The 17,996-nt window shown below is 44.1% G+C and overlaps 2 protein-coding genes across 2 annotated transcripts in view; one reads left to right on the top strand and one right to left on the bottom strand.

Moving 5' to 3' along the window:
• Nucleotides 1–6,729: 6,729 nt before the first annotated feature.
• Nucleotides 6,730–17,996, bottom strand: part of AGO2 (argonaute RISC catalytic component 2) — a 74,574-nt gene continuing 63,307 nt past the window's right edge. The window contains exons 19-21 of the mRNA XM_030011679.2: nt 12,633–12,903; nt 8,014–8,149; nt 6,730–6,953 (exon numbers count right to left, since the gene is read on the bottom strand). Of these exons, the coding sequence (XP_029867539.1) occupies nt 12,783–12,903 (121 nt within the window). The 3' untranslated portion in view covers nt 6,730–6,953; nt 8,014–8,149; nt 12,633–12,782. The remainder of the gene's footprint in view (nt 6,954–8,013; nt 8,150–12,632; nt 12,904–17,996) is intronic.
• On the top strand, nt 7,589–10,644 carry CHRAC1 (chromatin accessibility complex subunit 1). Its single transcript, XM_030011686.1, has 3 exons — nt 7,589–7,806; nt 8,478–8,604; nt 9,572–10,644. The coding sequence occupies exons 1-3, from the start codon at nt 7,672–7,674 to the stop codon at nt 9,715–9,717; spliced, it is 408 nt and encodes a 135-aa protein (XP_029867546.1). The 5' UTR covers nt 7,589–7,671; the 3' UTR covers nt 9,718–10,644.

Here is a 17,996-nt window from a genome sequence, read left to right as displayed (position 1 = left end):
AATACCTCCAAGGATGGTCACTCAACCACTTCCCTGGGAAGCCTGTTCCAGTGCTTGACAACCCTTTCAGTGAAGAAATGTTTCCTAATATCCAATCTAAACCTTCCCTGGTGCAACTTGAGGCCATTTCCTCTTGTCCTATCACTTACTACTCGGGAGAAGAGATGACCACCCACCTCACCACAACCTCCTTTCAAGCAGTTGTAGAGAGCGATAAAGGTCTCCCCTCAGCCTCATTTTCTCTAAACAACCCCATTTCCCTCAGCTGCTCCTCATAAGACTTCTGCTCTAGACCCTTCAGCAGCTTCGTTGCCCTTCTTTGGACACACTCCAGCACCTCAATGTCTTTCCTGTAGTGAGGGGACCAAAACTGAACACAGTATTCAAAGTGCAGCCTCACCAGTGCCGAGTACAGGGAGACAATCTCTTCCCTGCTCCTGCTGGCCACACTATTTCTGATACAGGCCAGGATGCCGTTGGCCTTCTCGGCCACCTGGGCACACTGCTGGCTCATATTCAGCCGGCTGTTGACCAACACCCCCAGGTCCTTTTTTCCACCAGGCAGCTTTCCAGCCACTCTTCCCCAAGCCTGTAGCGCTGCATGGGGTTGTTGTGACTTAAGCGCAGGACCCGGCACTTGGCCTTGTTGAACCTCGTACAATTGGCCTTGGCCCATCACTCCAGCCTGTCCAGATCCCTCTGTAGAGCCTTCCTACCCTCAAGCAGATCAACCCTCCTGCCCAACTTGGTGGCATCTGCAAACTTACCAAGGGTGCACTCAATCCCCTCATCCAGATCATTGATAAAGATATTAAACAGAACTGGCCCCAATACTGAGCTATGGGGAACACCACTTGTGACCCGCCGCCAACTGGATTTAACTCCATGCCACAACTTTTTAACCACAACTCTGGGCCCAGCCATCCAGACAGTTTTTTACCCAGCAAAGAGTACGCCTGTCCAAGCCATGAGCAGCCAGTTTCTCCGGGTGAATGCTCTGGGAAACAGTGTCAAAGGCTCTACTAAAGTCCAGGTAGACAACATCCACAGTCTTTCCCTCATCCACTAAGCAGGTCACCTTGTCATAGAAGGAGATCAGGTTAGTCAAGCAGTACCTGCCATTCATAAACCAATGCTGACTGGGCCTGATCACCTGGTTTTCCTGTACATGCCATGTGATGTCACTCAAGATGATCTGCTCCATAACCCTCCCCGGCACCAAGGTCAGACTGACAGGTCTGTAGTTCCCCAGATCCTCCTTCCAGCTTTTCTTGTAGATGGGCATCACATTTGCTAACTTCCAGTCAACTGGGACCTCCCCAGTTAGCACGGACTGCCGATAAAGGATTGGAAGTGGCTTGGTGAGCACTTCTGCCAGCTCCCTCAGTACCCTTGGGTGGATCCCATCCAGCCCCATAGACTTGTGTATGTCTAAGTGGAGTAGCAGGTCACTAACCACTTCCCCTTGGATTATGGGGTCTTCGTTCTGCTCCCCATCCCTGTCTTCCAGCTCAGGGGTCTGGGTACCCAGAGAACAACTGGCCTTACTATTAAAGACTGAGGCAAAGAGGCATTAAGTACCTCAGCCTTTTCCTCATCCTTTGTCACTTTTTTCTCCCTGCATAACTTCATGACATCCTTGTAGTCCTCCTGAGTTGCCTGCCCCTTCTCCCAAAGGTCATAAACTCTCCTTTTTTTCCTGAGTGCCAGCCAAAACGCCCTCTCCAGCCAGGCCAGTCTTCTTCCTTGCAGGCTCGTCTTTCATCACACAGGGATGAAACTTGGCCAAATTTAGGATGGAGGGGACAGAGCGTGACAGTTTTAAATAAAGAAAATAACTGGTTTTCTCTGACAGAATTTTACCAGGAATTTAACTAGGAGCATTTCTCACAGACAAGCGATTGCTACATCTTATTTCTACAGTATTGATGTGAGTACTAACTGGATGGCAAATGCTGAGATTGTATTTGGTTGTGGTATTGGTGATACCAAAATACCTTAAAGATTTGGTGTCACGTAAACACAGCCGCTGCTCAGCATTATTCATGAATCTACCCTATAGCATTGGTTGGAGAGGGTTTTAGAAGCACTTTTTAACATAGTTCATCTCAGCAGTTTATTGTTTCACTTCTGCCCTATGAGACAAAAAGGTGATGACAATCTGTGACTTGCATTAATTAAGATAGTTATTACTAAATGTACATTGGAGTATCTATTATTTTATCATCTCTAGAAGATAATTTAGATTATGGCTCTGTAAATGCTGTGATCTAGAGCTTTCTCATTGCCATTAAGCTACTCAGTCTCCTGAGATCCTTCAGGATGAGGGCATGTAATGTTCTGAATAATTCCAAGGGGTAGAGCAACTCTAAAGAGAAGTTGTCTAAATATGTATCTCTCAAACGTGGAAATGGAAGATTAGACATTGTATTGTCTGCCTAAAAGCTTGGCTTCCAGTAATTTATTTTTTATTTTGAAAATCTTCATTGCTCCAGCTAGTCCAATGGAGGAACTTCTACACTGAGAGCCTCCCCTGAGACCTCCAAATGTTTATGTATCTTAAAGTGACCATTGTCAGTTCAGTCATTTTCTGTTTGCATTTGTTCATTAACATGTAATTTACCAACTGCTCAGATTTATCTCGTTATTGTGAATATGATGCAACCTTCTTATCCCTACCAAATAACACTTCATCAAATACCCTCAGAATAGTGTTTTTAGCTTGTGCAAGAAAATGCTTCTGCTTCATCATGAACTTACCTGGTTTTAGTTTATAATGCTGGTTTTGTATTGCTGTACTTGAAATTTTAAAAATGTAGAAGTTAACTTCTTTTGTTACAGTATGCATCTTGTGCTAGACGAGTCTTTCTTTTAATATAACCTTACATTTATTATTGTCTGTGCCAACTACTTATGCACATATTGTGTTTCTGCTTTGCCAGACTGACTTCAGCTCCTTCCCTTGTTTGCTGACACAGGCAGATTTTTTCCTAGTCCAGCACTTGTCCACTGTTCTTTACACACTAATGGTAGATTTCATTATTTTTTGTGATTACAAATCATAAATAATTAAATCTCTAATTATTCTATTAACTTCTTAAATGTGTATGAATTAGTTTTAAAATGTCACTCAGCAACATAATGGCCAATCTTTTTAGCTATGCTCTGCTTTTGTGTAAAGAAAACGTATGCTTCAGGGGGCTTTTTGGCTTCGCCAAGCAATTTACAGCCCTCATATTCCCTCTAGAATAAATGGAAGATTTTCAGCGCAGCTAGAATTCCTCATGCTCTTTCTATTATAGAATCATAGAATCACAGAACATCTCAAGTTGGAAGGGACCCATAAGGACCACTGAGTCCAACTCCCTGCTCCTCACAGGACTACCTAAAACTAAACCGTACGACTAAGAGCATCATCCAGATGCTCCTTGAACTCTGACAGGCTTGGTGTTGTGACCACTTCCCTGGGGAGCCTGTTCCAGTGACCAACCACCCTCCCAGTGAAGAATCTTTTCCTAATGTCCAATCTGAACTTCCCCTGATGCAGCTTCATTCTATTTCCTCGTGTTTTAGCATTGGTCACCAGAGAGAGGAGATCAGCACGTCCCCTTCCGCTGCCCCCCTTGAGGAAGTTGTAGACTGCGATGAGGTCACCCCTCAGCCTTCTCCTCTCCAAGCTGAACACAAGTGACCTCAGCCACTCCTCCTAAGTCTTGCCCTCGAGGCCTTTCACCATCTTGGTCGCCCTCCTCTGGACACACTCTAATAGTCTGATGTCCTTCGTATATTGAGGCGCCCAGAACTGCACACAGTACTCAAGGGGGAGCCGCACCAGTGCCGTGTAGAGTGGGACAGTCACCTCCCTGGTCCGGCTAGCTGTGCGGTGCTTGATGCACCCCAGGGCACGGTTGGCCCTTCTGGCTGCCAGGGCACACTGTTGACTCACATTCAACTTGCCATCAATCCAAACCCCCGGATCTCTTTCTGCAGGGCTGCTCTCCAGCCTCCTGTCCTCCCATATGTATGCATAAGCAGGACTACCCCGTCCCAGGTGGAGAATCCGGCACTTGCTCTTGTTAAATTTCATACGGTTGGTCAGTGCCCAGCTCTCTAGTCCATCCAGATCTCTCTGTAAGGCCTCTCTACCCTTGAGGGAGTCCACAGCTCCTCCTAGTTTAGTATCATCAGCAAACTTACTTAATGTACATTTGATTCCTGTGTCTGGATCATTTATAAAAACATTAAAGAGCACTGGCCCTAAAATCATGCCCTGGGGAACCCCACTGGTGACTGGCTGCCAGCCTGATGTAACCCCATTTACTATACTTGCTCTTTTTCCAGTAGTACTCTAACTTCTCTCAGTAGCTTTTGGGAATTCAGCTGATACTTTCTCCAGATTCTCTTCCATGGTGAATTCTGATTATATCCGGTTTATCATTATTTTTCTACCAATATCATACAATGAAGATCTGATACAGAGAAGTACTTTTCAATGATTCAACATTCTTTTCTGCTGTCAGGTTTCTCACTAGTACGTGTGAATAAGTTCTCATTTGAGCAGATTATTTATTGGAGCAGCAAGTTTTACTTCTGCCGTTGCTGTATTTCCACTCAGTGCAGGACAGTAGAAGTAAAATCAGTAAACTAGGGAGTCAAATTAGTTCCTTACTTCAGTTAAGTTCTGCTTCAGATTCAGCCCATGAATAAATTTTTTCCAGTGTAGTTCAGGTTCAGAGCACTAAGAGTTTGTACCAGTAATCTGGAATTTATGCACCCTGCCTCACATATAACCAATTAAAAGGGTGGTGCTATAGGGTGAGACTGCAGCTGGGAGAAGCCTTTAACACCATCCTCCTATTCTCCTGCCAGAGCTTGCACAGTACCTATACTGCTAGCAGAGCGCCTAAGTTTCTCTCGAGTTCCTTAAATATGAAACAGAGGTTGAGAAGCTTAGAGAAACCATGGCACTGTACTGAGAGTACAAATTGCAGTGGGGAAGTGAGAGACAGAGGTCAAGGGAAATAATCTAATCTTTCCTTTTTTTCCTGGGAAATTTGTGCATGTGCATATGCCACCCAGACACACATATTTACACAATGAAGTAAAAAAATGAGACTGCTGCGGGGAAGCTCACAGGTGTCAGTAACAAGAAACAAATCTTCACTATGGGACAAGAATAGCATCTCTGGTCACTCCTTTACTAGACCTAATTTAGTTAGAGAGCTCAAAAATACCTGCACTGAGCAGTTTCTTACTCAGGTCTGCAAAGTACAGCAAAAAAGGACTCCTCTAGCACAGACTGGTGAGGCAAGTGAGAGTAGAAAAGGAGACACTGAGATGTGATGCTGCTCTGCAGTTTGTAATTAGTACAAACAGTCCCTATACTGAATGGGGCATATTAGGTTTTTGGACAAACTGTTGTTCTGAATTTACCAGAGGAGAGATTTACTTTACCTGGGTTCTCAGTCAGGTTTAACAAAGAATTCTTAATAACAATACCAATTCAGTTCTGATTCAAGAGAAAAAATTCTAGTGTGAACTGCTCTATGGGTTGGTTTGTTTGTTTTAATTAGGAACGGGTTTGATTCCATTACTGGTATGACATTAATTTTGCAATTTAAAAATATACTAAAAAAAGTTAAATTATTAAATATCAGTATTATTGCAATATTATGGTACTCTCAGAGTGTGTGCACACCCACCTTATGCTATACAGCTACATCGCAATTCTGTCTCCCGCAAACTAAAGCTGTGTTAGCAGCACGGAGAGATGCCTTAAGTTTGCTGTGCTCCTGCTCCTATTCTCATCATTTGAAAGCTGCCATCTGACCAGCATGGTACTGAAGAAAAAAGAGTTGTCCCACGTGTGGCCTTTCAGGGAGCAATGCACAGGAAAAGATGAAACGTCTGATAAGGAGGTAGGACCTAGAGGAGAAGAAAGAGCAAGTCCTGGTTTGCCCAGACCACCTTAAACTGCATTGTCCACAGCTGAGTAAAACGACTACAGGCAGGTCCCTAAATCCTATGGGAGCTATATGGATCCGAAATCTGTATCCAAATAGCTCAATACCCTCAGAAATCTTGGCAGATTGATGGCGGTTTATGTGCATGTTGAAATCATGAAAGACCCCAGTAGTATTTATAAGAAATTCACTGTCATAGTAATGTCAGCTGTTTCCACAAGATGTCACAAGACGGTAAGGATCAAGGAAGAAACTGCGCCTGCTAGATATCCCTATAGCATCACAGGACATTACGCTTCACTTCAGATATAACTTACACAGAATGGCCTCACAGAAGTTATAACCTCAAGGGAATTACGCAGTTTAAGAGATGTAGATTATCTGTAATAGCTAACTGTAAAACATGTTTCCTAATACAGTAATGTTGGAACTGATGCCAATGAACACATCACTGTACTGTCCTTGCACTAAGGTGCTTACAACTGCTTAAGGTGCTATCTTTTATTAATAAATCAGTATTATCTGTAGGAAAGCCTTGTCCTTATGTACTGGGCAAATTCTATATAAGCTAGTAATATTCAGTAAACAAACTCCCTGTATTTTCCATCCAATATGATTCTTTATAGGTACATCCCTTTCTGCCCTAAATTCTACGTGAACTATTATCGTGTACTGCGGAAAAGCTCCTGTTCTTCCCCCTCATGCTAAGTAGTGATCAAATTAGTGGCCTTAGCAGACTTCTTACCAATACAAATGATCAGGCATATTGTTTGTGAAGCATACTAGAGACTTTTTATTCAAGCCATTAATGAAATGCCAACTATGCATCATCATTTCTGGAAGCGCTAACTCACTCCCGGTGGGAGCACGGTAGCTCTGACCCGAACAGGCACAGACAAACTTCTGGAGCCAACGCTGTCAGTAGCAAAACCCCCACTGCCTTCCGCAGGCCGAGGCCGACACATCATCCATCGACATGTTACAGGCTACCTGCACAGTAGACGCACAGGGTAAATATTCCATAGGGAACGTGTTAATAATAAAGACACAGCCCCGTAATCACTTAATAGTTTACATGTGCCCTCCACACCTCAACGTACCTCTGACAAGCGTCAGGATTACCAGACGGCATTCCCTTTTACTGTACTACAGCAGCAAAAGAGGTATTTAGCAGCCCGTAATTACAGTCTGAGTTAACAATTTTGTAGCCACTGGCCTATAATTGGAATATATATAGGATGAACCTATTTGCCATTAAAAACAAGTCCCCCGAACGCAGGTGCCAGCCTGGGGCGAAGGCCCACGCCGAGGGGCTGAGGGAAGCCCCGCGGCCCCTCCCGCCTGCGCTGGGGCCGGCACTGGCCTGTGAGAAACGCGCCCAGCGCCCTCACCCGCGGGGCCGGAGGGGAGACACGGCCACCCCGAGGGACATCCCGGGAATCACGGTGCGTCCCGTCCCCGCCGCGAGGCGGAACGAGGGAGCAGACGGGGATGGACGCCCAAGTGCACCGTGGAACTTGTAGTTCTCCCGCCGAAGACGCGGGGAGCGCGCTGCTTCATGGGAGTTGTAGTCCCGCCGGCACAGCGCGGCGTTCCCCCCCCCGGCGGCCGGAGACTACAGCTCCCAGCGCGCCCTGCCGCGCCGCGGCGGCCGCCCATTTCTGACCGGGTTGGGGGTGAAGGGCTGGAGCCGGTCGAGGGGGGAAAGATGGCGGCGAGGTTGAGCGGCGGCGAGAACCGGCTGGTGTCGCTGCCCCTGTCGCGTATCCGCGTGATCATGAAGAGCTCGCCGGAGGTCTCCAGCATCAACCAGGACGCGCTGTTCCTCACCGCCAAAGCCACGGTACCGGCTCCCTCTTCCCCTCCCTCTCGGCCGACCCCGCTCCTTCCCCGCCGTGCTGGGCCTGTGCCTCCCCTGAGGTACCGCTGCCGCCCCTGAGGTACCGCTGCCGCCCCTGAGGTACCGCTGCCTCCCCTGAGGTACCGCTGCCTCCCCTGAGGTACCGCTGCCGCCCCTACGACCCCGAGCCCACCTCTCTTCCCCTCCTACCTGTGTCTGTCAGTCGGCGGCCATGAAGCGTCGCCCTTCAAGGCTCCCGCTGTGCAAAAGGGGGGTTTGGGCGTCGTCCCGTCCAGCTGAGCTCCCCGAGTCTGTGAGCGATGCGGGAGGGTTTTTCTTTCCGCCGCTGTCAATTAGTATAAATTAGCCCATGTGAAAATGATACCCTGCTGCTTTCTGATCCCAGCTGTCATTTGCTGGGCTGCGGAGAGCGTTGAAGAGCAGCACAAATTAAGTTATGTACCAGAACCCAAGCCTGCAGTCCGTGCTCCGAGGAGGTGCAACCATATCCTGACCTTGAGCTTTTCTGAAATTAGTGAGTCTCCGCACAGAGCGCCCAGTATACGTACAGTTAAATACGGTGCTTGTGCCCTTAAATAGGGATTAAAGAAAGCTCTGCCAACTACATATGTGAATTCATAGTTTGACTGTTTGCTTCTGTTTTAACTTTTTAGGAGCTTTTTGTTCAGTATTTGGCTACATACTCCTACAAACATGGCAGAGGCAAGGAGAAGAACGCTTTAACTTACAGTGACCTGTCTCATACTGCAGAAGAGTGTGAGACCTTTCAGTTCCTTGCAGGTATCTGTAGCATGATGGTAAATCCAGTACGCAATTTGGAAAATGAAATCTTGCTGGTATTGAATTGTTTTCTGAGGACACAGTTCTCCTACTGGTCATTAATCTCCTGTATGACATACAGCTGGAACTCATAAACTACATCACTGAAAACATTTCTTTGTGAATGGGGATTTTTCTGGTACTTCAAAGTTATACAAGGCTAATTAGTTATCAGCATATTGCCTTCAGTATTTCTTAAAATTCCAGCAACTCCATCTGAAAGCTTTCAGCCTATAAAACAAGATCACTGCACATCTTTATGTGAGAAGTTACGTGGCCCCAAAATTACACATTTAAATCTTTAAGTCTTGTTTCTCAAAGTGATTCATCATAAGGTTCCTCTCTCCTTTTATATATATATATGGACACACACGTGTGTGCGCGCATACACTTTTTACTGATACTTGGATTTTTGTTGTAATACTTAGCTCAAGGATATAGGTCGAGAATAAGATACCCCTAGCCCAGTTTTTCTCTGGGTTCCCTGTGGACAAACCACATAGTTCTGCTTTGTCTCAGGTCCACCATTATTGCCCTGAACAAGTACCTTACCTTAATGCAGAAAAAACGTTTCTACAGGACATAAATGGAATAGGTGGCTTTTTGAATCTGTCCAAGGCAGTTGAGTAGTTGAGCACTCTATTTTACATCAAATAAATAACGTACATGAGCAAATAGTAAAGACAGTTGCCAGTAATCAGTTGTAAAATGCATTCCTTATCTTCGGTTATTTGTAGCATAAGTGGGTAATTCCCTCTTATTCTTACAGCTGTATAGGTCAGACTAACTTACCTGGTTATTCACTTAATAATGTTTTTTAACAAAGCCTCTTTTTGACTTCATTTCATTAGTGATATGGATGTGACAGTATCGATGAGGCAATATAAGTGTTCAAACTGACTACAAAAGAAACAATTTTACCTTCCAGATATCTTGCCAAAGAAGATCTTAGCTAGCAAATACCTAAAGATGCTTGAAAAAGAGAAGCGAGATGGAGAAGTGGGGGAAGATGATGAAGAGGATGAGGAGGAAGAGGATGAAGAAAAAGCTGTTGATGAAGATGTTGGATCTTAAGGCCAATGGAGAATTGCTTCATAGTTGATCCATTTTCTGTTGTATAAAGGATGTTATTTTTGTGACTGAGAATCCAGATGCTGGATATATTTATATACTGAGCCATCTGCTTTTGCTTTGTTTAAGAAGTTTAGAAATTGAACTTTATACTTGTTGAAGAATGGAATTCTTCCCTCAGAAACATGGTGGGGTAGGAAGAGCTAATGTAAATCTGACAGCAGAACTTGCTCAGATGATTTAAAATGACTTCATCAGACAATCATGATACAAACTTAAAATTTCTTATGGGCAGCTTTCAGTCGAAAAGCTCTTTCACCCTCTGACTAGAAGGGAGTCCTTCCCAAGTTTGTGTTTCTCCTCAGAGTGGAAGAGGAGGTGAGGGGAGGTGTTTTACACAGTGTGTACTATCCTCAGCCTTCTGCCCCTTGGGGAGCCAATAACTGATCAAACCCTCCCTTGGTTTTCTGGAACAGTGCCAGGGCATTAGCAGTGGACCAAGCCCATTAAAAAAGTCTTCTGTAAAAACAGCGATTTCTGTAATGCAGCCTAAATAGCCGTGTCGGCACAGAAACAGGGTAGAGGATGTGATCCATTCCAAGAGCTAATGTGGTTCTGCGGCTGTGGTGGTAAAAAGTACATGTGTTAGATAACGATGTAAATATGTACATCTAGAACCTTTTTCTCTAATGAACTCTACTTTTGCAGTTTGTCCATGGTGTTCTACAAAAATGCATACTGAAGTCTCTTAGATGTGGATTGTTGAGAACGAGCAATCCTTTTACTGTTTGAGTGACAGGGCTGGATTTTTCATTTGGTTTTGTTTTGGGTTGTTTGGTTTTTTTTTACTATAGAAATGGTAACCGTCCTGTGTAGAACTTTATATGCAACTTTTTAAAATAAATGTTTTATATAAAAAGTGACAACTGATGCAGAGACTTCCTGTAATTCTTTCCAGCTTCAGTCATGTACGTGATTGGCATACAAGGCTGGCACGCTTACTGTTCAACTTTCCAGGAGGTAAGGGGGACAAAAGGCTAAGTGATGCTTTGAATAGTCTCGATCAGCAATACTAACGAGATCTTGTCTGCTTTGGGAGTCTTAGCTGTGTTAACCAGCAGACTCTGCTGATAAATAGTTAGTGCTTGTACAGTGTTGTGGTCAGTCAGAGTGAGGGAGAAGTGACTAAGATCTCTCCCTGGATGTGAAGAATGCCCCTAGTGAGCATGGGAGCATTACTAAGGAACGAAACCTCCCACTCCAAAAAGCTGGGCAGCAGCCTGCCCTGAATCAGTCAGGAAGGGAGATGTCTCAAGCAATACCCTAATTTGGATGGCATGGTAAAGCATTACCAGGAAACTCTATCCTCCCTGTCAGGTTAATGCAAACAGCTTCTCTTGGGTTGAAGGCACAAATAATACACTGAACTGCTCTTAAAACACAAGGCAGAAAGCTCTAGCAGCTCCATAACCTGGCATACTCCAGGTTTGTTCTACGAAAGCAAAAATGGGAGTTAGGCAGGTAGGATCAGAGGGTGGCAGAGGAGTAAAGCTACTGAGCCACACAACAAATGCTCTTATTATTTTAAAAGGTTGAAGTATGTTGCACTATAAAAAATTTTCCCAAAGTTACCATAATTCAAAATTGTATTGTATCAGGAATGCTGCAGTGAGTGCTAAGTGATGCTTTATCCCTAGAGGAATTCCCAAGCGGGTTTGCAGAACTATACTATTGTTGAAAGGGTTGTTTTGCCTTTTTTTTAAAATATTATAATTAAAATTGCATGGAGATCTGTGGGAAACAGGGCTGAATGCTGTCTGGGGGGAAGGGGTTGCCTGCAGTAGGGTATGTAAACTGTGTGGCATTGCTCAATAGTTGGTGGGTCTAGTACTTGCCAGCTTTTTGGGGGAAAAAAACGCTACTTGTAACTCTAGCGCATGGTAATTCTGTAGTGTAAACAGGGTAGAGGGCAACAAGATAAATCAAATCACGGGCGAGGGGCCATAAACCACTGGCCATCACACCAGTTGCGTTGAAGAGTCACAGAGGAAGAGCCTGATCCCAGAGCTGGCATCTCCACCGTTTAACTCACTGGTACTATGGCTAAGGCCAAACAACACCTGGCCCACGGTTATGTCAGGTGGGTTACAACCAAAGAATGCAATTGCCTCAGACAGCCCCAGCATAGAAGTCTTTATGCTGGGCACATGTATTATGAAGTAAAGATATCAGGGCTGGTAAGTTTTAGGGTGCACACTTTTATAGAAATTACAGTTCTGCTTAGTTTTGAACCTGGCGTTTTCCACCACCAATTTTGTCTTTCCAGCTGATCCAATTGCCCATTATGCAGAATCCCTCTGAAAAGGTTTTTTTTTAAGCCAGTCCTGGTGCCAGGCATAGGTTATAAGGGACAATATTGGTGACTTGGTGAAAGACGCCAAAATAGCCACCAGCCCCAAGTAACTATCTCCCACCATTCATAATCTGCAGGTGCTGATCATTCCTGGGTTTTGACACTTTGGTTCAGCTGCCACTCAGCTAGTCAACGGATTGTTACTACTGACATTTGGTAGGTAACACAGAAACTCTGCTTTTAGACACTCCCAAAAAAAAGAAGAAGAAAAAAAAAATCCCCAACACATTCTTCAGTCAGTGCTCTATGGACTAGTACCTCATCACCCTGGGGAGGAGAGTGTCTCAGAGCAATCAGCCAGTGTGTCCAGGACAAAAACTGACACCATGATCCACTACACGTGTGCCTGTGCTGACACAACTGGGAGGACTGCTATCCTGGGACTGAAGACAAAATGTTTTTACTGGGACATGATAGATCACGGCCAGTCCTGACGGTCAACTGAAGGAGGAAATTCTGCTGCTGTGGTAAACGGCCAGTGCAGTGCCTGGCCATATCCACGTACCTGGGCTATGTTCACAACTGGCAGAGGTGTCCCTGGTCAGAAGTATCTCACACCAGCAGACCGCCGTGCTTCATTGTCCTGCAACCCAGCCTCATTCACAGCAGAGGGGAACGTGTCCTTTCTGTCTTGGACCCGCAGCCCAAGCGGTGGCTACGCAGCCTGAGCTGAACCAGACTGCTTGGGAAGAGACCTGGTATGAGCCATGTCCTCACGTTGGCCCTGGCAGTCGCTTTCTCCCTGTAGCCAGGCTGCAAAATGATGTGGTGTGCACCTGGGGAGAAGGAGCAAGCAGAGACGATGAGTTATGAGGTCCTGGCTCTGCACAACTGGTGTCTTTGAATGTCAGACAGAGGATGCGATTAGGAGGGAAAGCACAAGAAGGAAAAAACCCAGCTGGAGGTGGTTAGGTGGAGGAGCCATGCTCTTTAAGGAAGGACACCCACAAGGAAAAACAGAAGGATGAATCACTCCTACAGGCGTTTCTCCTTGCTGCACCCTGATTACGCCGGTCTTGCAGTGCCTGCCCTGATCTCCCTCTACACGCCCCTGATGGTGCTTTATTTCCTCTCAGCTTCCCCCTCCTGTCACACCTAGAGTCTGTCTACAGCAAAACTGATACAGGTATCGAGACACCCGTGTATGGGGTGTCCATGCCCAGGCACAGGCAGAGGAGGAGGAGGAAGCCGAGGAGGGAGCAGCAGCAGAGGGACCCCCAGGAGGAGGAGGGTGGCCTCAGCCCGTGAGCCTTCTCATCCTATTTTCTCCCTCTGTCCTGGTGAGGAGAGGGAGTGAGCAGCTGGGGGCACGTCTGGCCCCAAGGTCAGCCCCCCACAACCAGAAATGCCAAACCAGCACATTAAGACTGGGCTACACACGAGAGGAATACGTTTCAAGTGAGATCAGACGTGCAAATAGACTAACCAATACAGTGGGACACTAGCATAAGATTTCAAGTGACTTATCCCGGTCCGCTTGCAGCATACCTTTATCCCTTTCAGTGAAACAAAAGCCACATACACAAGCTATTACAAAGCTCCGGCTACAAACCACATCATTTAATGTCAACTTCCTCAGGCTGGTCCAAAAGTGACTGAGGAGTCTTCAAACAAAACAAAGCACAGCACACAGCCTGCATCTTACCCTGCAACTGGGTAATTTGCCTAGCATCCGCTGAACTCTATAGCTGAAATGACCGGGAAAGCAAGAAAAAGCGATTGTCTCAGACTTCTCCTTTTACAGCTCGGGGTTTTCTTCCCCACCGGCACCAAGCTCTCCATTGCTGTTGAAGGTCTCAAGATGACGCACAGCTTGGGCCTCTGTGTTCCTTCTGCTTTGCCACAACTGCCCCTGCTGACTTTGAAGGACTTTTTATTCCTCCTGCCAACCTTTCCGGCAAGGAGCTTACCGCTCACGGACCGTGCATCAAAACTGTGAGTACTTCAACCACCATGGCCTGGGCTGACACAGCCTCTTCCTACATCCAAGAACAACCTTCCTTCAGGTACTGGAAAGCTGCCATCAAGTCCCTATCTATCCGTATTTAGTATGGAAAACTTCACTACGAACAGTTAAATCTCAACAAAATTACAGGCATCCTAAACAGGGGGTTGTAGTAGAAAGCAGCCAGCTTTGCTTACAAGACACACTGCTTTTTCTTTTTTTAGTTTTCAAAGTTTGCAGTTGAATTGCTGAAAAGTTCCTGCGCTGCAGGGAAGCCAGCTGCAAGGCAGGAAGCTGGCGGTACTACTAGGGGTATCTCAGCCCGTTTAAGGTGTTCAGGGATTTTAGACAGTGGAACACAGGCCAGGGTACACTTCCCAGGACAAATCTATTATTATATACAGTTTTTTTTTTTTTTTTCCTACAATACTAGCTTGGGAGATCCTTCTCTCCCAGCCAAGGCTGCTCAAAGGAGATGAAGCTTCCTAAGTTTGCAAACACGACAAAAGAACTGTGCTTCCTAAGTATAAATTACCAATTTCATCCCTCTTTGAAGTTTCCTGTGGGATGATGAACATATTCTGTCAATTAGTGAGGCCACAAGAACTTGAACACCCTTCTGGGTTCATTCAGCCAGGGTCCTTGAGGACTTCAGAGCTGCAAAAATTGGCCACAGCCATCTCCAAGGCCTTGCATCTGCCAAAGCTTGTTGCCATCAAAACCAGTTAAGTGGTATTTGTTTTCCCCAAGAGCTTGACACAGAGCAAAACCATGTCCGATTCAAAGTAAAACAAGGGAAAAAAATAAAGCTCTGCCTGAAATGGAAGAGACAGCTATGACTTTAGTTCATATTACTGAGTAAAACTAATCTGTTTTTGCAGGGTTAGGCTCCCAACAGGAGCTCCTCAGCATACTCGCAATTCTTTTTGACACCACCCTTCACTTGATGCTTTATATTAAACACTAAATGCTTACTTTTCTATTTAAAAATTGATTGCTGTAGATATTCACCCAGAAAGCAACAAAAGGTAGGATTTCAGGCAAGCGGTTTCCAAAATGCTGACCTTCCATAATTAATTTCAGGATTATAACTTGTAAAACACTCAGTTAAAAGCAACACATATTGCCTCTGGAAATCTGGGCACCGAGCAGGTGAGTGCCCACAGAAACATCTGAAATGCACCTAAGCAGTATAATACAAGAGAGGGTGATGGGACTAGGAGAACTTTTGGGCGCTCAGGCAACAGAGGTCTTCTCTCTTACCACAAAATAAGCCTCCAGACCAGCACATTGAAATTTGGATTACGATTTGATAGAGCAGAATTTGGTATAGCGTAAGGATCTCTGCTCCAGTACAATCTCCCATCTGCCACTGGGGCTTTTAACAACTGGTTCTGAGCTACAGACTGAAGCGATCAATAGTTTTAGATCACATTCTGACCTCTGGCAGAGAGAAAAACACAGCACCAATGCTGAAAAATAACTGCTATTTGCATAGTACACAGGGACTTTTTACCCATCCCATCTCCTGGGATTTCTCTATTTAGTGGCATTCAGCAGCTCCCCACTCATGAGATGTCCTCCCACTGCTCTTCTCTACTCACTATGGAAAATTATTTAGGCCATGAATACGTCCCGTTGTGTGCTCTCACAGTGCACAAGTAACTGCAGAAAACAGCCAAATTAAACAAAAAGACATCAAACAGAAACTTGTAAAGATGAAGAATTTTATTTTATTGACATACTATGAGGCAAAACAAAATTGACACCATACAAAATAACTTTATAAAATATCATTCACATCATTATTTTGTCAGGAATTACAGCATTCTGAGCTTGTTACAAGTCGTATGTTTTGAGGTGAAAAACACTATGCTAAATCTTTAGTATTAGTTGTATATATACAGTAAGAAACCAAAACAGAAACTGTTAGGTTTTTCATGAGTTTATTGCAAAAGTAGTGCAAACTATTTACCTTGCAAGCTGTAAAACAAACTTGGAAAAGGACCCACCTAAGCTTAAAAACATGACAATAAATGCTCAATTTCACAGCCTTTGAAGCTTCCTTCAACAGTTCTCAACAAAGAAATTCCCCATCTCTGCACAAGTTTAGATTTTTACTGACTCGGAAACGAAGAAGTAGATGATGCACCCACACTAGCAAGCGGCCAGAAAGCAGGATGGATCCTGCCCTGACACGGGGCGCAACTCTTACCAAAGCCGGCATTCGGGCAATTCGGCGCACAGCGTGGCCGAGCCCGTGTCCTGCCGCTTCTCCATCACCCCCCAAAACATCGACCCACAGGGCCAGTTTGGTTTTCCTCCATTAATAAGCTGCCCCTCTCCACACTCGTATTTGAGAAAAGAGTCAAGAAAGCAGTACAAGCAAAAAAAAAAAATTAAAAAAATTAAGAATTAGGAACATGTATTGTCTGTTTTAGAAATATAGTATCCTTTTCCTGAAGTCTATGTAAAGCATATTTCCTCGTGATCCCCCTCCCCCTTGTGTACACAATGCAGGGCAAATCCCATCCCGAACTACTGCGTGAAATCAAGGAAGGATACTACATTCTACGAGATCAATAGAAAACAACGGTCTACAATGCTACCGGGGTCCCCCAAAGCAAAACAGGTAGCTAGTAATCTACTAAAAAAAAAAAAATAATAAAAGCAAACACATGCTACATGAAAAATGTTAAAGGAACAAAATGCAGCATATTCAGGCTCTTTTTTTTTTTTTTTCTTGAGGTACCTATATAAATATTACCTTCTGCCCAAAGTACTATTTGTTTTGTTAAAAAACTAAAGTCCTTATCATGAGCCAATTGCAGGGCATACATTATTATTGAGAAAGTGCAACCATGCTGATAATTTATATGCAGCATATTAAAGGATGATTAGGCTTTAGAAAATATAGCTTAAGTATAGACCTGATGGAGCAGTTTTATAAAAAACACTTAACAGAGGCATTTTCCTTTTGTTCGAGTCTCTCTGCAGCAGAAAGCCTTAGGAAACAGCTTTGAAGTCCTGCCATGATGGAATGTCAGCACTTTTACAATTCCATATATAGATTTTTCTTTAATATTTAAACTAAATACCATTTTACAGAAAAGATTCCCCCTCTGTATTAGGTACTGGTAAAAAGTCAATATTTTTTTTTTTTAACCTTCAAAAAATGATAGCATATCACAACTTAAAATTTTCCAAAAAGGAATTATCTTTAAGTAAAAAAGGTTCACATAGTAGAAAAACCTTACACATAGTTGTAAACTGTCACATACAAAACTGTGGAAAAGTCACTGACATTTTATTCCCTTACCCTTACACATGTATCCCTTCATTTTATATATACACATGCACACACACACAAAATTGTGTACTGTATGTGTGTGTATATATGCATATATAGATAGATACAAAGAGAGATGTACATATCCAGGGTCGGGATTATATATTTCAAAAAATTCTTTATTGGGTATTTCTCTTTGCCTAGGTCTGCTGTGATTCTGGACATTTTATGACTTGATACACTGAAAAATATTTTAAAATTTGCTAAAACTATGTTTTGTGGCTTTTTTTTTTTTTTTTTTTTTTTTTTACACTTTGTGGCTAAAATTCATTTGCTGTTTTTAATTAAGAATATGACTTTTGATTGTTATGCACTGGGAAAAAACACAAAGGCACAAAGAATAAAACTCAAATACGATATTGTTGTCTCTGAACAATAAACCCAGAGGTTTTGGTTTGCAGAATGCCGCCTCCGAAGAGGTCAGTCATCACACACAGTTTGGTCGCTTTTGCCAATCTCATCGACAATTTGAGTAAATAGCACCCAACTGTTTAAATGAGGTAGATCCAAATCGAAAAAAAGAAAGCTGGGTCCCCAACACTTTATTTGCCTCTATTTAAAATGTTTTAAGGATT

Source organism: Aquila chrysaetos, chromosome 4 (genome assembly GCF_900496995.4).
Source record: "Aquila chrysaetos chrysaetos chromosome 4, bAquChr1.4, whole genome shotgun sequence".
In the NCBI taxonomy this organism is placed as follows: domain Eukaryota; kingdom Metazoa; phylum Chordata; class Aves; order Accipitriformes; family Accipitridae; genus Aquila; species Aquila chrysaetos.
Note: the sequence above shows the minus strand (reverse complement) of the source record. Positions and strands in the feature narration are given on the sequence as shown.

Excerpts from the sequence above, each read along its gene's own strand:
- CHRAC1 (XM_030011686.1), top strand. The coding sequence starts at position 7,672 with ATGGCGGCGAGGTTGAGCGGCGGCGAGAACCGGCTGGTGTCGCTGCCC. Across the intron at positions 7,807-8,477 it reads TCCTCACCGCCAAAGCCACG|GAGCTTTTTGTTCAGTATTT; the intron begins GTACCGGCTCCC and ends TTAACTTTTTAG. Across the intron at positions 8,605-9,571 it reads GACCTTTCAGTTCCTTGCAG|ATATCTTGCCAAAGAAGATC; the intron begins GTATCTGTAGCA and ends TTTACCTTCCAG.